Genomic DNA, 23,937 nt, shown 5'->3' on the forward strand with positions numbered 1-23,937 from the left:
ATAAGGGGGGGAATAATTACTCGTGTGCGGAGTAGCATGGGAAGCTAGCAAGAGAAAAAAAGGGAGAGCTGGAGATTAAGGGAGGAAGAGAGAGAAGTGGAGCTCTCTAGAGGGGTCTATCAAGATGAAAGCCATGGTGAGATGCGCTATGATGGACCACCCAGCTTTCCTAGGAGCAGAAGTGAGATTCCTACTAGGACTTGGTAAGGGACACAGAAAATGATATTTCATTTTATTAAGACTAATTTGATAGTGTGGGTGAAATTATACCATCTAGATTGGCGAATAAATAAATGATTAAATAAATTGAGATATAGTCTTAGGATATTGTGAGGCTTCATTCTACCTGCAGAAGAATCTAGACTCAATCTAGCAAAGCATTAAATAATTGCATATAATATATATATATATATATATTGATAGAACATTCTTCGCCAAGCTAAGTGATGGATTCCCACAGGAAAGATTTATTTCAAATCCTTCCATTTAAGATCCTAGATCCCTGTTATTTGTCTTAATAGTCTTACCAAAGTTATATATGTAAAAATAGTCCAGGATGGGGCGGAAGGATACAGTTGTCTCTTCTAAGTTATATCCTTGAATGGATTTGCCCATCTTGAAGTCATGTGATGTGTAGTTGGTTAGAGGGGGGTGGAATGTATTTAGCATTCTATATTGATGTCTAGGATTAGACATGCCCATATTGATATCATGAGGTTTTCTCTGAACAGAAGTAATGTATATAACTTATGTTCATATTTTGATATCCTAACCTAATAATAGCTTGGCTATAATGTGACAAGTTATTTCCACTCACATGTATTGTTAAGCTTGTAATGCTTTATATTAACGCTATATATTTTCATTTGCATGTATCATTGTGTTTATTTACTTATGTTTATAACCTTGTAACCAATAAATCTGCATATTTTTATAATACCTGTGTATAATTGTATAATGCAGGACTACATTTTATCATTAACGTCATCTCACGTCAAAAAGAACTTATTTATCTGAGGAAATAGTCGGACTCAGATGTGAATTGTATCAATTAGGTTGTCTACAATTCACCAGGTCATGATTTTAAGAATTTATGACAAATTTTATAAATAATTTTTTTTTTTTATGGTTAATTATTTTTATGACCATAATTAATAATTCTTAATTGAATTATTACCCCCCGACAGTATGTATTCACCCCCTTTGTTAGAAAGCCCATAAAAAGCTCTGGTGCAACCAATTACCTTCAGAAGTCACATAATTAGTGAAATTATGTCCACATGTGTGCAATCTAAGTGTCACATGATCTGTCATTACATACACACACACCTTTTTTGAAAGGCCCCAGAGGCTGCAACACCTAAGCAAGAGGCATCACTAACCAAACACTGCCATGAAGACCAAGGAACTCTCCAAACAAGTAAGGGACAATGTTGTTGAGAAGTTAGGGTTAGGTTCTAAAAAAAAAATATCCAAATCTTTGATGATCCCCAGGAGCACCATCAAATCTATCATGACCAAATGGAAAGAACATGGCACAAAAGCAAACCTGCCAAGAGATGGCCGCCCACCAAAACTCACGGACCGGGCAAGGAGGGCATTAATCAGAGACGCAGCATAAAGACCTAAGGTAACCCTGGAGGAGCTGCAGAGTTCTACAGCAGAGACTGGAGTATCTGTACATAGGATGACAATAAGCCGTACGTTCCATAGAGTTGGGCTTTATGGCAGAGTGGCCACAAGAAAGCCATTACTTTCAGCTAAAAACAAAAAGGCACATTGTGAGTTTGCCAAAAGGAATGTGGGAGACTCCCAAAATGTATGGAGGAAGGTGCTCTGGTCTGATGAGACTAAAATTTAACTTTTCGGCCATCAAAGAAAACACTATGTCTGGCACAAACCCAACACATTACATCACCCAAAGAACACCATCCCCACAGTGAAACATGGTGGTGGTAGCATAATGCTGTGGGGATGTTTTTCAGCAGCCGGGACTGGGAAACTGGTCACAGTTGAGGGAAAGCTGGATGGCGCTAAATCCAGAGATATTCTTGAGCAAAACCTGTACCACTCTGTGCGTGATTTGAGGCTAGGGTGGAGGTTCACCTTCCAGCAGGACAATGACCCAAAACACACTGCTAAAGCAACACTTGAGTGGTTTAAGGGGAAACATGTAAATGTATTGGAATGGCCTAGTCAAAGCCCAGATCTCAATCCAATAGAAAATCTGTGGTCAGACTTAAAGATTGCTGTTCAAAAGTGCAAACCATCCAACTTGAAGGAGCTGGAGCAGTTTTGCAAGGAGGAATGGGCAAAAATCCCAGTGGTAAGATGTGGCAAGCTCATAGACCAGGCATGGCCAACCTGTGGCTCTCCAGCTGTTGTAAAACTACAATTCCCACCATGCCTTGCTGTAGGCTGATAGCTGTTGGCAGTCCAGGCATGCTGGGAGTTGTAGTTTTGCAACATCTGGAGAGCCTCAGGTTGGCCATCCCTGTCATAGACACTTATCCAACGCAATTTGCAGCTGTGATTGCCGCAAAAGGGGGTGAATAGTTATGCACATTGACTTTTTCTGTTATTTTGTCCTATTTGTTGTTTGCTTCACAAAAAAAAAAAACCTTCAAAGTTGTGGGCATGTTCTGTAAATTAAATGATGCAAATCCTCAAACAATCCATGTTAATTCCAGGTTGTGAGGCACCAAAATATGAAAAAAGTCAAAAGGGGGGTGAATAGTTTTGCAAGGCACTGTATATATACACACACATTTCTGTGGTCTGATATGTTGGCGCTAATTTTCAGATTGCCTCTCTGACTCCCATAGGTTGTCACAGATTTACCTTATCCACAGGGTCTATAGAACCCCAGTTTTTCTACACAAAATTAGTATACAGTTGCAAGAAAAAGTATGTGAACCCTTTGGAATTATATGGATTTCTGCACAAATTGGTCATACAATGTGTTCTGATCTTCATTTAAGTCACAACAATAGACAGACAATCACAGTCTGCTTAAACTAATAACACACAAAGAATTAAATGTTACCATGTTTTTATTGAACACACCATGTAAACATTCACAGTGCAGGTGGAAAAAGTATGTCAACCCCTAGACTAATGACATCTCCAAGAGCCAATTGGAGTGAGGTGTCAGCCAACTGGAGTCCAATTAATGAGATGAGAAGTTTTGGCTATAGCTGCCCTGCCCTATAAAAATAAATAAAATAAAAAAAACACACACCAGTTTTGGGTTTGCTTTTCACAAGAAGCCTTGACTGATGTGAATGATGCCTCGCACAAAAGAGCTCTCAGAAGACCTACGATTAAGAATTGTTGACTTGCATAAAGCTGGAAAGGGTTATAAAAGTATCTCCAAAAGCCTTGCTGTTCATCAGTCCACGGTAAGAAATTGTCTATAAATGGAGAAAGTTCAGCACTGCTGCTACTCTCCCTAGGAGTGGCCGTCCTGTAAAGATGACTGCAAGAGCACAGCACAGACTGCTCAATCAGGTGAAGAAGAATCCTAGAGTGTCAGCTAAAGACTTACAAAAGTCTCTGGCATATGCTAACATCCCTGTTAGCGAATCTACGATACGTAAAACACTAAACAAGAATGGATTTCATGGGAGGATACCAGACAGGAAGCCACTGCTGTCCAAAAAAAACATTTCTGCACGTTTACAGTTTGCACAAGAGCACCTGGATGTTCCACAGCAGTACTGGCAAAATATTCTGTGGACAGATAAAACCAAAGTTGAGTTGTTTGGAAGAAACACGCAACACTATGTGTGGAGAAAAGGAGGCACAGCACACCAACATCAAAACCTCATCCCAACTGTGAAATATGGTGGTGGGGGCATCATGGTTTGGGGCTGCTTTGCTGCGTCAGGGCCTGGACGGATTGCCATCAAAGGAAAAATGAATTTCCAAGTTTATCAAGACATTTGACAGGAGAACTTAGGGCCATCTGAGTCCTGACCTCAACCCGATTAAGATGCTGTGGCATGACCTCAAGAAAGCGATTCACATCAGACATCCAAGAATATTTCTGAACTGAAACAGTTCTGTAAAGAGGAATGGTCAAGAATTACTCCTGACCGTTGTGCACGTCTGATCTGCAACTACAGGAAACGTTTGGTTGAAGTTATTGCTGCCAAAGGAGGTTCAACCAGTTATTAAATCCAAGGGTTCACATACTTTTTCCACCTGCACTGAATGTTTACATGGGGTGTTCAATAAAAACATGGTAACATTTAATTCTTTGTGTGTTATTAGTTTAAACAGACTGTGATTGTCTATTGTTGTGACTTAGATGAAGATCAGATCATATTTTATGACCAATTTGTGCAGAAATCCATATCATTCCAAAGGGTTCACATACTTTTTCTTGCAATTGTATGTCCAGATCACCACTGTGCTCAATTATTGCATATGATGTGAGATTGCGTTGAGTTACAAGGATTCTGGGAGGAGGTTCTGGAGTTAATAAAATGGGTATGCCATCTTCCTCTTCGGCAAGCCCCAGACTTTCTATATTCGGAATTCCGGACAGTCTTCACACTGGATTTAATCCCTGGAGTTCAACGCTTATTATACCAAGCCAGGGAATTGATTGCCAAGAGATGGATACAGCCATCTCCTCCCAGAATGAACACTATTATTAGGCTGGAGCGGCAGGTCTATTTAAAGAGGGGTAAGATTAATGTCTTCAATAAGGACTTTCTTCCTGTTCTCTAATGGATGCTTTTGGTGTAGCTATCTCATGCTCGTGCTCTATGACTGATAATGTGAATTGAATGCATACATATTATGGTGTATACTGTGCAAAATGAATATGTAGTCCTTGGGAAGGGGTGGGGGGGGGGGGGATTGGGTGTTTATTAATTTTTTTATACGTTTAAAACAATTTGCGGTCTATTTAAAGAGGGGTAAGATTAATGTATTTAATAAGATATGGGGACCTTGGCTGCAGACTCCAGGGCTTCCTTCCTGTTCTCTAATGGGGATATAGGGACATCCTATTTTGGATAGTATTTTCTAATACTTAAAATATGGGATATCTGGGTTGGTTTTGGTGTAGATATCTCATGAGCTAGAATGTGAGTTGGATGCATTCATGTTATGGTGTATACTGTGCAATATTGGGAAGGGGTGGGGGGAATGGGTTTGTCGGTAATTCTTTTTTTGTATGTTTTTAAAAAAAAATAAAATATTTGATCCCCCCAAAAAAATATCCAACCTTTGATTGGACTGGACAGCCCTTTCATCTTGCGCTTCAAAGGTTTCTCTTTCTCTGAAGTGTCTTTAAGTACAGCATTCTTTCCCACTTGGCTGCTGGATGGCTGGCTGGCGTTGGTGGCAGCAGTCTGACCTCTGGGATGTTTTGCAGAAGGTTCCGATACTATCAGTGGACATATCACACAATTAATACACAATCCAAGGAGAACAACTTAAGAGATTTGAGACAAAAATGCAGAAAATGCATACAAAAGTTATAAGGTAACAACCAAATCTTTCCTCTGGGTGTGCACATTAAATAGACAGCATTAGGCTATCTACACAAAATATATGCTAGACCATTTTCAATAACTCCAGTGATCCTACCAAAAATGGGGAAGTAGCCGTTACACAAAAACGAGATTTTGGTAAAACTTACCATTAAAATCTCTTTCTCGCTCTTGATTGGGGGACACAGAGACCGTGGGTATAGCTGTGTCCTCTAGGAGGCGTTGACCCTAGTAAAAGCGTTTAGCTCCTCCCCTGGCAGCTATACCCCCTCCAGCCTGGAGAGAGAGCTTCAGTTTGTGAGAAGCAGTAGGAGAGGCAAGAAAAACCAACGAAAAAATGTGTAACAGCAACAATGCCAAGAACCGAACCAGATTCTAACCAGCAACAGCCACAACTGTGGCCGAACAACAATACTGGATGGGTGCTGTGTCCCCCAATGAAGAGATTTTACTGGTAAGTTTTACAAAAAAAATCTTGTTTTCTCGCCCATATTCATTGGGGGACACAGAGACCGTGGGACGTCCGAAAGCAGTCCATAGGGAGAGAAAACCACAGACCCATGGAGCGAGCGCCCCTGCAGGTAACTAAGAACTGCCGCCTGCAAGACCAAAGGGGTCCAAAGGCGGCGCCCGCCGATACATAAGTATGCATCTGGCAAAATTTTGGAATGTGCGTAAGGAGGACAGTAGCCGCCCTGCACAACTGCGCGGCCGAACTTTGAATCCTCCGAGCCCAAGAGCGCCCACCGCTCTAGTGGAGTGAGCCGTGACGCCGAAGGGTGCAGTATGCTTAAGGAAATGCAGACGTGCAATTGCCACCCTGGAGGTCGCCAATGCCTTGCGAGGACCCTCCGGGATGACAAAAAAGGAGAGTCCGTACACCGGAAGGAACTGGAGGCTGGCAATAAATCGTCAGAGCCCTGACAACGTCAAAATGACCTAACTCCCTTTCCCAAGGGGGTGAAGGGGAGGGACACAGTGATGGAAGGACAGTTTCTTCATTGAAATGGAAATCAGAGACCACCGTCGGAGAAAGAAAGGAACGGGCTGGGGAACCGCTTATCCCTGTTAGAACCAGGAGGTTCTCTGCAAGAGAGCGCCCCAACCCGGACACCCATCTGATGGATGTGATAGCCACAAGAAAAAAACACCTTCCAGGACAGGAGTCCGAGTGACATCTCACGCAAGGGCTTAAGGGGAGAATTCCGGAGCGCTGAAAGGACTAAGGTCAGATCCCAAGACAGTAAAGGAGGACGGTATGGAGAAACCGTATGTGCCATTCCCTGAAGGAAGGTATTATGGGCCCCGGGTGAGTCAGAGGACGCTGGAAAGGATACACAGCGCCGAAACTGCCCCAGCAAAGAACTAATGGCCAACCAAAAAACCCAGGACCGCAGAATCCACCCCTGCTAAAGGGAAGCGCTCCATGGAAACGTTAAGTGGTCCACCAATGTCCCCAGAGCCGAAGAGGCTTGTGGGGAGACTGAGAAGCTGGCTGATAAACTACCGAGAAAGGAGCGCCTGAATGAGACATGTCCAACCGCAAGCCAAGGAAACAACACATTGGATAGTTAAAAGTAGAGACGATATGAGAATCACCGGCGGTGGAGTTCCGTCAACGACCGTGTATTGATGGAGGAGCAACACTGCTCGACAAAAATTTCGACTAGAAACTCCATCAACAGTCGTGACAGCACCCCTGCTCAGCTTGGCGTGGTGAGTCTCGTAGCCTAGCCACAGAACGTGAAGTGAAAAGGCATGACTACATCGGACTGACATGGCAGTCACTAGTCAAGTCTTGAGAGAGGTAGTTGTAGATACAGGTAGTACACCTAGGACCAACGGGTAGGAGTTGGAAAAAACATCACAGGCAGCCCAACAGTCGGTCCAGAACAGGACTTGGAAGAAAAAAAACAAACACAGAACAAAACCCTGCATCAACATAGATGAGGGGAAGTAGTAACATAGGAGCTACCAAGGTTTGCGGAGTGGCCGTGAACCCTGAGCCAGAGAAGGAAGAGAAAAAAACTGAAGGAAAAAGTGGCAGGGCGAAGCCCATTCCCCATCTCAGACTGGCACCACACAGAAGTAGCCACCGGATGATCGTGGCGGTGCCATACTCCGCCTAAGGAGGAGGCTTTGCAGCGTACGCCACCGAATTTAGCGTTAGAAGAATTTCCCACCTGATGAAGGAGACGTGCAGGAGGAGCCAGAGTATGTAATGGCTACTCCAGGACCCCCATACCGTAGGAGCTGCAGCGTGCCCCGTCGGCACAAAATGAGGGGCAGACTAGAGGAATCCGGTAGAGGCCATGGCACCATACTGCCCCAGGGAAAGAGAGCTAACCTTAAAACACTCCACCTGGGAAGGGCATTGGACAAGAACAACCGCCAAGCCAGCGTCAGGGTAGAACCACCACCGGAGGGATTGCCCCACTGCAGCGACTGCGAACGATATCAGCAGAGGAGAACACGCTACAATGCTAAACCAGAGTGCCAGCACAACCACTTCCCACATCAGAAATGGTGGATAGGGAATATAGAGTCAGTGCAACAATCGACTTGCTGGAACGTAATCACAATAGTACATGCCATGGTGTACGCACTACATATTGTTGAAGACACATATTAGAACAGTGGAGGACCATGGATATAGGGGACGCAAGTGACGCTGGGCAACCCCCTGAAGAGAGAGGTTGTCATATTCATGCCCCAAACCAGCCCTGAAGGAAAAGGACACAACGTGGAAACAGCCCCAGTAACCACTGGCGGCACCGAAATACCATTAGAAGAAGAGTACAGGACACCAGCGTGTATCGATACTCGCTACGCTCCACTTGTAGAAGAAGCTAAAGCATCTATAGCCGTGGCGTAGTTGAAGTGCAACATCCAAGATGTGTACTCATTCCCCACGGTAGTGGATCACTTGTGGAAGGGGCAATGTTGCAATTATTCCACCAATGAAAGGGGGTAATGCAAGTACTCCACCATGAAGGGTGGCAATGCAGTAATGCATCCAGCAGGAACCGAATCCAAGTAGAGAGAGTACGCCTCTTACGGAAAGGGAAAGGCATATGGAGAGTCCCGTATCAACACCCCACCTACGTAAGAGGGTAAGACATACAGTAAACACTGAACCAGGGATAATGCCATAGCGCCACCAATGGAAGAGGCTAATGCATACAGTAAGTACTGTCCCCAGTGGGAATGCAGTTCCGCCACTTAACAAAAGGGGAACGCCTACTGCCGGCACTGAAACAGTTCTAGTGCGGTTAGACCCCAATGGAGGGAGGTGATATCCAAGGGAGTACTGCATCCAGTAGTAGTGCAAATACTTCGCCTAAGGAAGGGGGTAATGCATACGACAAGTACTGCTGTCTACTTCGAACGCCATCTTGGAAGATCGCACCGGAATCACGGCACCCCCCCGAACCACTGATCCCCCCTTCGGACCGAACCTCTCCAGGGAGAGGAGGGTGCGTCTGAGCGTGACCCTAGGGAGGAAGGGTGGGGGTGTGGAGGTGACCGAGGAGGAATATATCCTGCTCTGGCCCGTTGTGTGCAGTCTTAACGCTCAGAATCTTGTCCATGGCAGTCGCAGGAATGGAATGGAAACTTCTAGAGGTTCACTCACCGGATTGCGCAGGCGGTGCTTTATCAACCAAACGACCCCGGAGGGAGATTGGGAAGTCCGGAGATCCACCATTGGAGTGCGCAGGCGGTGCTTATTCAACCAAATGACCCCGGAGGGTGATTGGGAAAATCAAGAGGTCCACCATTGGATCGTGCAGGTGGAGGATTATCAACCAGACGACCCCGGAGGATAGAATGGGAACTTTCGGAGGGTCTGCGCTGGATTTTATCAACCAGACGACCCCAGAGGGTGGAATGGGAATTTTCAGAGGTTCTACACCGGATCGCGCTGGTGGCGAATTATCAACCAAACGGCCCCGGAGGACGGATTGGGAATCCAGAGGTCCTGTACTGGAGTGCGCTGGAGAACTATCAACCACACTACCCAGAGAGTGGATTGGGAATACTTCACCTGTCCTCCCTGGATCTGCGCAGGAGGAGGCTTATCATCCAATGACCCTGGAGGGCGGATTGGGAACTATGAGATGTCCTCCTTTGTCCGTATAGGACACGGGCCCAGCCTGGTACCACACAGATAGGGTGGTCTTGCGGTGATGAGGTTGAGGGGGGCCCGTTGGAACGCGCATATTTCTATTTATTTTTATAAAACTTGGATGCCCAACATCAAGTGGGCAGAGAGGCAGGAAGAGGTTAACTGGTATAACTTGGAGGCACCTGTACCGAGATAGAATCCTCAGAATAATCAGTTGCTGGCCAACAGTGGCTGGCCAGAAGAGGTTAAGGTGTCCTGGAGAGGGCGGGGCCCAGCGGCTTCTGGGGGAGGGAGGGGGGGAGTGGGGGTGGCAGGAAGGATTTGCGCCAGAGTGCACCCCCCACTCCTGTCAGGGAAGTTATTAACCCCCTAAGAGCCCGGACACCAGCGGATCACAGATGGGGGAGAGCCTCCTTCGCTCCCTTCCCTGTGTCCCCGCCGGTGCATGTACCCGGTCTGCAGCAGGGGGGCGGTCTGGTCTATGCATTAGCGCACGGCGTACCAGAATGCTGCGGCGGCCGACATTGATCCTGGGGTTAACCCCTTCCGGAGCGGCGCTAAGGTGCCCGCTCCCGAAAGAGTGGAATCTGGTGGCTGCTGAATTGGACCGGTCTGGGGCTGAGAGGACAGCGCTCTCACCTGACCCCAGCTCCCGGACCGCAAGGGAATCACTGGTTCCTGCGCAGGGCCTCCCGCAGTGCCTGCCTGGACGTTTTTAACCCCCTAGTGCCCGCGATAGCCAGCACCTGCTCGGCCTAGGGAGTGCACAGGCGGGGAGTGAGAGGGAATCCTGGTGCTCCATAATAAGGCTGGTGCCTGTTTCCTGGTGCCCAAATCCTAGGACAATTGTCACCAAGAGGGAGGGAGGGATACAGTGGGATGCTAAAGTTTGGGCAACCTTGTTAATCATCATGATTTTCCTGTATAAATCGTTGGTTGTTACGATAAAAAATGTCAGTTAAATATATCATATAGGAGACACACACAGTGACATTTGAGAAGTGAAATGAAGTTTATTGGATTTACAGAAAGTGTGCTATAATTGTTTAAACAAAATTAGGCAGGTGCATAAATTTGGGCACTGTTGTCATTTTATTGATTCCAAAACCTTTAGAACTAATTATTGGAACTCAAATTGGCTTGGTAAGCTCAGTGACCCCTGACCTACAGTACATACACAGGTGAATCCAATTATGAGAAAGAGTATTTAAGGGGGTCAATTGTAAGTTTCCCTCCTCTTAATTTTCTCTGAAGAGTAGCAACATGGGGGTCTCAAAACAACTCTCAAATGACCTGAAGACAAAGATTGTTCACCATCATGGTTTAGGGGAAGGATACAGAAAGCTGTCTCAGAGATTTCAGCTGTCTGTTTCCACAGTTAGGAACATATTGAGCAAATGAAAGACCACAGGCTCAGTTCAAGTTAAGGCTCGAAGTGGCAGACCAAGAAAAATCTCGGATAGACAGAAGCGACGAATGGTGAGAACAGTCAGAGTCAACCCACAGACCAGCACCAAAGACCTACAACATCATCTTGCTGCAGATGGAGTCACTGTGCATTGTTCAACCATTCGGCGCACTTTACACAAGCCGATGCTGTATGCGAGAGTGATGCAGAGGAAGCCTTTTCTCTGCCCACAGCACAAAAAGTGCCGCTTGAGGTGGGCTAAAGCACATTTGGACAAGCCAGCTTCATTTTGGAATAAGGTGCTGTGGACTGATGAAACTAAAATTGAGTTATTTGGCCATAACAAGGGCCGTTATGCATGGAGGAAAGAGAACACAGCATTCCAAGAAAAACACCTGCTACCTACAGTAAAATATGGTGGTGGTTCCATCATGCTGTGGGGCTGTGTGGTCAGTGCAGGGACTGGGAATCTTGTCAAAGTTGAGGGACGCATGGATTCCACTCAGTATCAGCAGATTCTGAAGACCAATGTCCAGGAATCAGTGACAAAGCTGAAGCTGCGCCGGGGCTGGATCTTTCAACAAGACAACGACCCTACACACTGCTCAAAATCCACTAAGGCATTTATGCAGAGGAACAAGTACAACGTTCTGGAATGGCCATCTCAGTCCCCAGACCTGAATATAATTGAAAATCTGTGGTGTGACTTAAAGAGAGCTGTCCATGCTCGGAAGCCATCAAACCTGAATGAACTAAAGATGTTTTGTAAAGAGGAATGGTCCAAAATGCCTTCAACCAGAATCCAGACTCTCATTGGAACCTACAGGAAGCGTTTAGAAGCTGTAATTTCTGCAAAAGGAGGATCAACTAAATATTGATTTCATTTCTGTTTTGTGGTGTCCAAATTTATGCACCTGCCTAATTTTGTTTAAACAATTATAGCACACTTTCTGTAAATCCAATAAACTTCATTTCACTTCTCAAATATCACTGTGTGTGTCTCCTATATGATATATTTAACTGACATTTTTTATCATAACAACCAACGATTTATACAGGAAAATCATGACGATTAACAAGGTTGCCCAAACTTTCGCATCCCACTGTACTTACCTAGTCCAGTGTACTCACCTCTCTCATTCTATTCACTTCACCCTCCCTAAGTGGACCCTCAAGGTCACCTTCTCCAGCAGGGTCACCTCCTCAGCAGCTGGCACCGGAGTGGCAGGAGTCTGGTATGGCGGGAGGGTCTTCTCTTTGGCGGACCTAGGTGACCCCTTGGCTGGCGGGATGCAGGGGAGCGAGGCTGCCCTGGTCCACCTTGTCTTCTGTGGGGGAGGCAGCAGTGCGGGTGACCGCCACTGGTGCAACTCGACCCCGGGAGAACAGGGAGGCGAGGTGTCCACTGTTTTCCCATCTGAAAAATAAGGAAAAAAATAAACTAAAATAAAAAATCTTCAGGAGCTTTCCTGCAGAGCAGGGAGGTCTTGCCTCCTATTGACACTAGAAAAAAACTGAAGCTCTCTCCAGGCTGGAGGGGGTATAGCTGCCAGGGGAGGAGCTAACAGCTTTTACTAGTGTCAACGCCTCCTAGAGGACATAGCTATACCCACGATCTCTGTGTCCCCCAATGAATATGGACGAGAAATAAAAATATATCAAATACTTTGTGAGAGATTCCTATACGGTAATTTTCATTATATTATTTCAAAAACTCAATGTAACTATATCTCCATATATTTTTCCCATAACTGATCTCTTTTTCAAAGAAATAATCTGACGTTCTGAGTTCTTCATATGAAATACAGAATTTTGGGCCTGTGTAAAGACAGGTGATCCCTTCTAACAATAAAGTACCTGTCTTTCCTGGAGTGGCAGGATTTTTGGGTTTCAAAGCCAGAATCTTAGGTGTAGCAGATGTAGACGGTTGACCTGTAGAAGCCGGCTCGATATGTCGCTTGTAGCTCCTTGTTCGAGCCATAGTACTTGATTCGGATCCTTTTCCGTTTATTTGAGCGGTTGCCTTTTGAGGAGCTAATCGTGCAGGTACTGACACTGTACTTTCTTGTTTTTGCTGATGTCGTACGTATTTTCTTTTTCTTTCAGGGCTAAAATAAATTAAAAAAATAAAATAAAAAAACATTTGCAATACAACAACCAGAGAAATAAACCAAAGAAATACAAATATGTAAAAGTTTTTATTCATTAAATCTCATGTACTACCTGGATGCTGCGCTACTACTAGAAGAGCTGCTTCGATTCCTTTTCTTTTTCCGCTTGTTTATTGTATTCCGTTGGTGGAATTTGATAGCTGATAGATAGTATGATAATATAGTGCTGGCACGCTCCTCAAAGAAAGCGGAAAGTCGCAAACTCATGCTATATATCTAAAGGAGGTAAAATGTATTGAGTAAAAATTGCATGTGTGATTACTTGATGCTTAAAGAGGACCTTTCACCAGAATAAAACCTCTAAACTGACTATACAGACATGGAGAGTGGCACCCAGGGATCCCCCTGCACTTACTGTTATCCCCGGGCGCCGCTCCGTTTGCCCGGTATAGCCTCCGGTATGTTCATAGTTAGGCTCCACCCAGGGGAACCTGCCGGCGTCTCTTTCTCCTATGCTGTAGCGCTGGCCAATCGCAGCGCTCAGCTCTTAGCCTGAGAGTTTTTTTTTTTCTCTCAGGCTATGAGCTGAGCGCTATGAGCTAAGCGCTGCGATTGGCCAGCGCTACAGCATAGGAGAAAGAGAGGCCGGCAGGTTCCCCTGGGTGGAGCCTAACTATGAAGATACCGGAGGCTATACCGGGCAAACGGAGCGGCGCCCAGGGATAATAGTAAGTGCAGGGAGATCCCTGGGCGCCGGTCTACACGTCTGTATAGTCAGTTTAGAGGTTTTATTCTGGTGAAAGGTCCTCTTTAAAGTACGTCTTGTTACGTTACGAATGATGGCCGTGGTTTACAGAAAAGAATATGTCTGTATAGCTCAATAGGGAGTGTGTACATGGAGAGTCTGGGTAAATAAAGTTAGATATCTAGAGTGAATAGGAGAATAAGGAGAATAACCTTTGATCTTTTGCTTGGAGTATACGCCTTTGAGTTGCTGAAAATCAACCTTACATCTTTGCAGAGTTCAGATGGAGAATCATAACTACCAGCCTCCAATTTCTCTCTAACCGTTCCAAAATCCATTGGAGTGTCAATAATATCTCGATAGTCCTGAAAATGTAATAAAACAATATGTGAGAGCACATATCTGAATATAGCAATACAGGAATAAAGAAACGTGGGAAACTTTTAAAATGAGGGGTTCGATATTTTTTTTATTATTGAATTCTACAGATTTTGGGCTAGACTCATTGCTTCAGTTGGTCTTTATTAAAGATTGTTAACAGCTTCTCCTGTGCAGCTTTCAGTTTCTGTGCATTTGCAGACTGGCAGAGTCTCCCTTCACAGTAAAACTAGTCAGAAAACTGCTCAACTCCTGACCGCTCATAAAACACACACTGTAATTCAATTCATTTCAGGTTGATACAAATTAAGTTATGAGTGTTTATGAGCTGACCGTTCAGAGATCAGGGCTACAGACTGAGCCATCAGAGCTGTGTGACGGAAATTCACTGTGAAGGGAGAGCCTGATTGCAAATTCACACAAACTGAAAACTATACAGGAAAAGCTGCTGAAATTTTTTAATAAAGACCAATTGAAAAAATGCTATAAAAATTGGACCAAAGAAGGTGTAATAATTTAATGTAGAACAGTGCACTTGTACTTTTTTCCCTGTTAATGGCTCTTAAAAATGGTAGTATCATACATAATTGGTTGTATAGATGATGGCACTAAACCCTAAGCATACCAAATAATTACAGGGTAGATGGTATACACAAAACACAATGACCTAAGTGTACACCATTTGCCTGTTAGGGAACTATGAAGCGAGCTCACGACCTGAGCCGACTCCATACAAAGCAGGTGCCGGCTGTGTAATGCAGCTGACAAGTGGCCGAAATAACTCCGATTCTGGTTATTTAATCTCTCAGATGGCAGAGGTAAACAGCTAATAACAGGAGAACTAGACACTTCTCTCTGATAAGATATATTACAAAGTTTCTTATGGTTGCTTGCACTACTGATTAATGCAACTTTGTGTGAAAACATTTCTAATTTTACATATAAAAATAAATAAAAAATAGTTATTGCCGTGGCCAAAAATGTCAACTACTAAAATGTAAAAATAGTTATCCTCCATAGGGAACGATATATATGGACTATTTGCATCTTTTTGGTCATCTTGCACCCCCCTCCTCCCAAAATAAATAAATAAATAAAAAAAAAAAAGACTAGAGTGATCAGAATGTCATATGTACCACAAAAAAAGGTACCAATAAAAAAACTGCTCTCCCTGCAGAAAACAAGCCCTCATAAAGCTATGTAGACAAAAATATAAAAAAGGTTCTATCAGAATATGGCAAATTGTGTTATTAAACATAAAAAAAAAAACATAACCAATTTGTCCTGCAAAAAAATAAGCCCTCGTATGGCTATGTGAACAGAAAAGTAAAAAGGTTTTGACTCTTGGAAGGCAAAGAGGACTAAACAAACATGAAACCTGGCCTGGTCCTTAACAGGTAAACATATGTTTTTAAAGCTCACTAGATAGTCAGATTCATACATGAGATCTGGCTCATTAATTTCAGTATGGTGGAAACGAGAATATATCTTTGCCAAATTTAGGCTTCCTTATGTGTCATCTCTCCTTAAGCCTCATGCACACGTCCATGAAACACGGACCGTGCGATACCGGCCTGGATTTCTTCTGATTGCAGGAGCGCACGGCGTCATTGGTTGCTATGAAGCCGTGCGCTTCCTGCTGCCGCCGCTGTACAGTAATGCACTGGTATAGATCATACCAGTGTATCACTGTACTGCGGCGGCAGCAGGAAGCGCACGGCGTCATAGCAACCAATGACGCCGTGCACTCCTGCACTCAGAAGAAATCCAGGCTGGTATCACACGGTCAGTGTTTCACGGACGTGTGCATGAGGCTTTACACATAATATACCGTATATCTCCAACATCCCTCATATGTGGACACCCACAAAAGCATGGCCACGTTAAGCAGCATTCTACATCAGCAATAGACCAAGTTGCAGGCTGTATTAAAAAAAAACATGTCTGCTGCAACTAATGCTATTTATAGGGTACTTTCACACTAGCGTTTTTCTTTTCCGGCGCCGAGTTCCGTCCTAGGGGCTCAAATCCGGAAAAGAACTGATCAGTTTATCCTAATGCATTCTGAATGGAGAGTAATCCGTTCAGGATGCATCAGGATGTCTTCACTTCAGTCTTTTTGACTGATCAGGCTTTTCAGAAAAACGTAGCATTCTGTATTTTTACCTCCGGCCAAAAATCCTGAACACTTTGACTGAACGCCGTATCCGGTCTTTTTCCCATTGACTTGCATTAACGCCGGATCCGGCGCTGTGTGTTCAGTCAAACCGGATCGGCTTTTGCATGTTAAACCCGAAAAATGTTTAAAAAAAAGTTAAAGTCCATAAATGGCGGATCAGTTTTTTACAATGCATTTTTTCATTGTGATCAAAATCCTGATCAGGATTCAATTGTAATCCGTTTTCACAAGTTTTTCCAGACCCGGCGGGCAGTTCCGGTGTCGGAATTGAACGCCGGATTAAAACAACGCTAGTGTGAAAGTAGCCTAAAGGGTTTCTATCACCTCGTTTTGACATAATTAGCTATCAGACACTAGCGATCCGCTAGTGTCTGCTCTACCAAACAATGCTATTCTAATACCTTTGTGTGCAGCCATTTGCCTAAAAAACTAACTTTTATTGATATGCTAATGAGCCTCTAGGTGCTATGGGGGCGTCTTTTCAGCACCTAGAGGCTCGGTCTACTCACACAAAATGCCGCCCAGCGCGTCCCTCCAGCCCACCCATCTCCTCTGGAATGTGATCCTCCCTCTGAGCCAGCGGATGAATTCTCGCGCCTGCGCCGTCCGCATTCGGCGCGGGGAATGTCTGACCGCTCCCTGCACAGACATCTCCACTGCGCCTGCGCCGATGACCGAGATGTCTGTGCAGGGAGCGGTCAGACATTCACTGCACCTGCACCGAATACAGACGCGCACGGCGCAGGCGCGAGAATTCGTCCGCTGGCTCAGAGGGAGGATCGCATTCCAGAGGAGATGGGCGGGCTGGAGGGACGCGCTGGGCGGCACACAATGTGAGTAGACCGAGCCTCTAGGTGCTGAAAAGACGCCCCCATAGCACCTAGAGGCTCATTAGCATATCAATAAAAGTTCGTTTCTTAGGCAAACGGCTGCACACAAAGGTATTATAATAGCATTGTTTGGTAGAGCAGACACTAGCGGATCGCTAGTGTCTGATAGCTAATTATGTCAAAACGAGGTGATAGAAACCCTTTAAGGGGTGAGCAATCAGAGCTACTTTAAATCTCACACAATGCAGAGGACTTACTGAGTACTCTATAAGATCAACTGGTTGTCGGAAAGGCTCAGAATCTTCACACTGGAAGATCAGATTTAACAACTCCTGGCATTGCTTCTTCCAAGACTGCAGATCGTAAGTGTGCGCTCTGCTTCGTAGTTTGCGTCTTGGCTGGTATTCCTGAAATAAGATCAGCAACAATGTAGTAAAGCGCTGCAGTAAGTGAGAACATGGCAGGCTGGACTGTACAAAATAGATGTAACTTCTTAACATGTGAAAAAACGGCTTATTGTAGGTGATTTTGAAAAATGTTCTTCCTTTTTACGTTACAACAGGTGAAAACAAACAAAATCGGTCACCATTTTTTTGAAAGTTATAGAAACTGACAACTCTTCAAGTGGTTGTTCACCTTTTTGGGGGAAGGGGGGAGTGGTGGAGGTTTGGGCAGACCCCCCCACCAGACCTGCAAAAATAATATTTACCTACTCCCAGATGCTGGGACACAGCTCCTTCGCTGCCTGGCTATTGTTACCTCACTCAGGTTCCCACTGTCAACATCCACTGCGACTCCGCTGCAACCAATGACTGGCTGCAGCAGTGACCTGCCCCCTATGGGTCATATCAATTGGTTGTGTGACTCAAAGGGGCCAGGTTACTGCTGCAGCCAGTCATTGTCTGCAGCATTGTCAAAGCAGATGTCAACAGCGGGGTACTTGAGGGAGAAAGCAGAGGCCGGTTAGGGAAGGAGCTGGTACCTAGTGGTGGGAAGCAGGCATACATGATTCCCTTTGCGGGTGTGGCTAATAAGAGGTTCACCCCCCCCCCCCCCCCCACCACAAAAAGGTGTACAACCCCTTTAAACTGTTAATAATCTAATCAAAAACAGAATGTAAAGTAACACTGTCATAAATAGTGCAACAGTATTTAGTGTAGTTGAGCTGAATAAAAATATAATCTGTAGTTCTTATAATCCGGATAGAAAGTTTATCTATTAGCATTACCTTTCTCTTCCTCGTAGATGTTCCAGGTATATCAGCGTCTTTCTCTTCCTCCTTTAAGATGTAGAGACAAAGTTATAAGAAACACTTCTCTCCTTTACAGTCATTTGAAAGTAATATGCATTTAGGGTTAGAAGTAAGATCAGAAGCATAATGCAAACAACCATTTACAGCAGACCTTTGGAGAAGTAGACAAGACTTTCAAACCATCTCGATTAGGAGTTTCAAATACAAAAAGACTGTACAAATGCTAATCTTCTTAATGCATTTAATAATCCACATTCAGTCTAACCACAGGACATGGAATGTTTTGTAGATTGCAATTTGTGTGACCTGTTAGGTGTCAGATTAGCAGAAATGTCTGGATTTTATAAATTTACAGTACCAGTCAAAAAGTTTGGACACACCTAAGGCAGGCATCCTCAAACTGCGGCCGTCCAGCTGTTGCAAAAGTACAACTCCCATCATGCCTGAACAGCCTACAGGTATCAGCCTACAGCAGGGCATTGTGGGAGTTGTAGTTTTACAACAGCTGGAGGGCCGCAGTTTGAGGATGCCTGCTCTAAGGGGTTTTATTTTTTAACAATAGTAAAGTCTTTGGAACTACCATATTTTCCGCCCCATAAAATACTTTTTTCCCCCAAAAAAAGTGGGGGGAAAATGTCCCTGCATCTTATAGGGCGAATACTAATGAGCGCTTCCATTATAGAAATGCTCATTAGTACTGGAGGACCAGGAAGCAGTGAAGGCTCTGTACTCACCGCTTCCTGGTCGTCGGCTGTCCTGTGGCTGTGCACAGTGTGAGGGTGCTCCATGACCTCAAGCTGTGCGCGCCAGGTCACAACACAGATGACGGCAGGACAAAAGATTGCTGGCGGTGTGGAGCAGCAGCGTCCGGAGCAGGAGACGTAAGTTTTTTATTTTATGTGATAGGCATGGGGGGATTCTTATTTATTTTGGGGGTTATTCACATTGAAGTCTGATCTGAGGGCTTATTACATTGGGGGTCTGATTGGTGGTCTGATCTGAGGTCTAAATGAAAAATATATTTTTTCTTATTGTCCTCCTCTAAAACCTTGGTGCTTCTTATAGGCCAGTGCGTCTTATAGGGCGAAAATGATGATTACTCACTGATAATTTGATTTTCCAGAACCCACAACAGGAGAGAGAGAGAGAGAGAGAGAGAGAGAGAGAGACAGAGACAGAGAGAGAGAGAGAGACCCTCAGACAGGAAGTATAAAAGGGCGGACACATTCTTCCCAATTCAGTGTGATATCCAAGCATTGGAGGAAGTCCGCCCACATAATGTTTAGATAACAGACAATAATTTTCAACTTAATAAACATGATTTTTGTTTTTTTATATATATATGCTACACCCACATGAGAATAGGAGAACCAAAAATAAACCAAAAGGGAGGGAAAAAAGGGTGCTGTCGTGGGCTCTGGAAAATCTAATTACGACAGCACCAAGAGTGATTTACCAGAAGAAAATTTAGGACGGGAGAGCCGAAAGAAGCACCTTTTCCCCAAAGGAAAAAACAGAAGATGAGCTCAAATCAAGCCGATAGTGCTTAAAAAAGGTTGAAGGAGAAGACCAGGTAGCCGTCCTGCAAATATCCTCTATGTGGACTGAGGATCTTTCTGCCCAGGAGGAAGCAACTGCCCTGGTAGAATGTGCTTTAAGACCCACCGGAGGAGATAAACCAGATGAAGAATAGGCCAAAGAAATGGCAGAAACAATCCATCTAGCAATGGAACCTTTGGTGGCCACCTTTCCCTTATTTACTCCTTGGAAGAGGACAAAGGGAAGAAGATTTTCGCCAACTTTCAGTGCGAGGCAGAAATAATCAAAGCTCTTCTTACATCCAAGCAATGAAGCGACTTTACTTCTTCCGACCTCGGGTTCTTAAAAAAAAAGGTAGGAAGGACAATTTCCTGAGACTTATGAAAACTGGGAGCTACTTTTGGAAGAAAAGCTGGATCCGGACGAATCAACACCTTATCTTCCAAAATAGTGGTGTATGGAGGGTTAATGGATAAGGGTTGGATTTCATTAACCCTACGAGCTGAAGTTAATGCTATTAGAAGACATAATTTCAAAGTAAGACATTTGAAGGGAACCCGTCACCGGGATTTTGGGTATAGAGCTGAGGACATGGGTTGCTAGATGGCCGCTAGCACATCCACAATACCCAGTCCCCATAGCTCTCTGTGCTTTTATTGTGTAATTATTTTTTTTATACATATGCAAATTAACATAAGAGTCATATCTTACTTGTGTGACCAGAAAAAAAGTCATATTTTCAAGCTCTGACTCATCTCAGGTTAATTTGCATATGTATCAAATCGGTTGTTATACACAATAAAAGCACACAGAGCTATGGGGACTGGGTATTGCAGATGTGCTAGTGGCCATCTAGCAACCCATGTCCTCAGCTCTATACCCCAAATCCCGGTGACAGGTTCCCTTTAATGGAGCTGGTATCCAACGGTTCAAATGGTGGCTGAGTCAAGGCCTTTAAAACTAAGTGTAGGTCCCATGGAGGGGGTCTATGGGAGGTTATCGGGGTGGATCTGGCTACTGCTCTAAAAAAATCTTGAAATCCATGGGCATCCTGCAATATCTTGATCAAACATGGCAGAAAGAGCAGAGACCTGAACTTTTAAAGGTACTACCTGCCAGACCTAGTTCTAATCCCTTTTGAAGAAATTCTAAAACTAGATTAATGGGAGCAGAAGAGGAAATTTCTTTAAACTGGATACCTGAAAACTCCCCAAATTTCTGCCAAATCCTAGCATAAAGGGCCACCGTCACCTCTTTCCTACTCTTAAGAAGAGTAGAGATCTAGGCATCAGAAAATCCCTTCCTACCTAGTAAGTACCTTTCAAGTTCCAGGCAGTTAAATGGAGATTTTTAATATTGGGGTGGAAAACTGGACCCTGGTTCAATAGGTTCCGGATCTCTGGAAGTACCCAAGCATCTGAGACCGACATGATCCGAAGCCACGTGAACCACAATCTCCTTGGCCAAAACGGGGCTATGAGGATAACCCTTGCGCCATCTTCCCTGATTTTTCTTAGGACTCTTGGAATCAATGGGAGAGGAGGAAAGACGTAGGCTAGGGGAAAACTCCAATTCTGGAGAAAGGCATCTATCCCACAAGGGGAAAATAAATTCTGAACCTTGCTGTTCTGGAAAGTTGCAAAAAGTTATATTACTGGATGACCCCAGGGAACCGTTATTTTCTCGAAAATTGACTGGTTCATACTCCATTCGTTCTGAGATAGAAAATGGCGACTGAGAAAGTCTGCCTGTCCATTTTCCACCCCCCGGATATGTACCGCAGAGATTGAGGCACACTCTTTTTCTGCTAACAGGATTTTCTGGGCTTCCTGCATCAGAATTTTGCATCTTGTACCCCCTTGTCTGTTCAGATAAGAGACCACCGTTTTGTTGTCTGTCATAATCATGAGATTTCTCCCACTTATTCTTAGAAGGACCGACCTCATTGCTAGACCTACTTGCTGTCAGTTCTTTTAGGTTGGAGGATCCTCCTTTTTAGACATGTTCCCCCCCCCCCCAAAGACCCTGAAGGGAGATCTCCTGAATATGAGCCCCCACTCCAAGGGGCTTTCATCTGTGGTTAGACATAACAGGTCTTCTAACCTCCATGGAACTCCCTGAATCAAGTTTTTTTTTTTCTCATTAACCACCATGCTAAGCTCAGAAGAGTTTGGTCTTAGATTCTTATCTTTGAATCTAGGGAGTTGTTCTTTTCCCAGAAAGAAAGGATTTCCCACTAGAGAACCCTTGAGTGAAGTTGTGCTCATCTTACCGCCAGGATACATGACGTGATAGCCAAACGGGAGAGCCTGGAACTGAAGATGTTGTAGCTGCCCTCCTATTTTTACTGCAACTCTTAAGAATTTTTGATATCTGAGGAAGATTGGAATGTGATAGTATGCATCCCTGAGATAGAGTACTGCCATAAACAATGAGGAGGAACAAGGTTTATTACTGATCTTATAGTTACCATTTAAAAAAAAAAAAAATTATTTGTAGGAACCGGTTTAACTTTAAGTTTATTGTTCTGAAAGAACCATTTTTTTTCTCTAGAAATAGGGGAGAGTAAAATCTCTCGCCTTCTTCTGCCTTTGGCACAGGAACTAAAAACGATTTGTTGACTAATTTTAGTACTACTACTTCCATAGCAGAAATTCCTTGAGCCGAAGTCTGAATTTTTGTTATTAAGAATCTTACTGGAGGGACCATACGAAATTCTAGTTTTAGTCCGGTGGGAATAGTGTCTAGAATCCACAAGTTACAAGAAATTTGGGACCAGGCGAAAAAAAAGCTTTAAATCTGCCCCATTCCTGACTTCTGGCGTCATTGCTAATCCGGTTTCTTTTTGTCTCCAAAGGTTGAAAAAAATAATTTCTTCCCTTTCTTTGGTTTCTAAATCTATTCTCCCTTGATTTTTTTTCTCCAGGTATTCCCCTTCACATGGACCACCACATAGCTTGTTTTTTAATGGGAAGTCACCAACCCAGTTTTTTAGCCAGAGCGCTCTACGGGCAGAATTTGATAAAGCGGCAGATCTAGCCGCCAATCTAACAGAATCGGCCGAAGCATCTGCCAAGAAATCTTCTGCTTTTTTCATAGTGGGCAAGGACGCTAGTATTTCTTCTCTGGGACATTTATTTTTTTTAACTCACTTTCCAGCTCAGGGAGCCAGACCATAAGGGAACGGGCCATACATGAGGAAGCTATACTTGGTCTGAATGAAGAGGTGGACACCTCCCAGGCTCCATTTAAAAAAGACTCAGCTTTTTCTTTTTTTCTTTTTTATCTAAAAGGGTCTTTTAGTACTCCCATGTCAAAGGGAAGGGCTGTTTTCTAGAGACTTTAGATATAGCTACATCTATTCTAGGCGCCTTATCCCAAGTAGCACAGTCCTCCTCTTTAAAAATATATTTTTGCTTAAAGAGGACCTTTCACCAGAATAAAACATCTAAACTAACTATACAGACATGTAGAGCGGCGCCCAGGGATCCCCCTGCACTTACTGTTATACCTGGGCGCCGCTCCGTTCTCCCGGTATAGCCTCCGGTATCTTCATAGTTAGGCTCCACCCAGGGGAACCTGACTGCGTCTTTCTCCCATGCTGTAGCGCTGGCCAATCGCAGCGCTCAGCTCATAGCCCGAGAGAAAAAAAACCCTCTCAGGCTATGAGCTGAGCGCTGCGATTGGCCAGCGCTACAGCATGGGAGAAAGACGCAGTCAGGTTCCCCTGGGTGGAGCCTAACTATGAAGATACCGGAGCCTATACCGGGCGAACGGAGCGGCACCCAGGGATAACAGTAAGTGCAGGGGGATCCCTGGACGCTGCTCTACATGTCTGTATAGTTAGTTTAGATGTTTTATT

The 23,937-nt window shown here is 44.4% G+C and overlaps 1 protein-coding gene across 2 annotated transcripts in view; it reads right to left on the reverse strand.

Annotated features, from left to right (window-relative positions):
- Nucleotides 1-23,937, reverse strand: part of LOC120998137 (pleckstrin homology domain interacting protein) — a 186,244-nt gene that overhangs the window by 3,586 nt on the left and 158,721 nt on the right. The window contains exons 34-39 of one of the 2 annotated variants that reach the window (XM_040428675.1): nt 18,513-18,565; nt 17,542-17,691; nt 14,110-14,262; nt 13,265-13,428; nt 12,899-13,149; nt 5,240-5,401 (exon numbers count right to left, since the gene is read on the reverse strand). In XM_040428675.1, coding sequence (XP_040284609.1) covers nt 5,240-5,401; nt 12,899-13,149; nt 13,265-13,428; nt 14,110-14,262; nt 17,542-17,691; nt 18,513-18,565 — 933 coding nt within the window. The remainder of the gene's footprint in view (nt 1-5,239; nt 5,402-12,898; nt 13,150-13,264; nt 13,429-14,109; nt 14,263-17,541; nt 17,692-18,512; nt 18,566-23,937) is intronic. The other variant, XM_040428677.1, reaches the window with a different exon arrangement.

This window comes from Bufo bufo, chromosome 4 (assembly GCF_905171765.1).
Source record: "Bufo bufo chromosome 4, aBufBuf1.1, whole genome shotgun sequence".
NCBI lineage: Eukaryota > Metazoa > Chordata > Amphibia > Anura > Bufonidae > Bufo > Bufo bufo.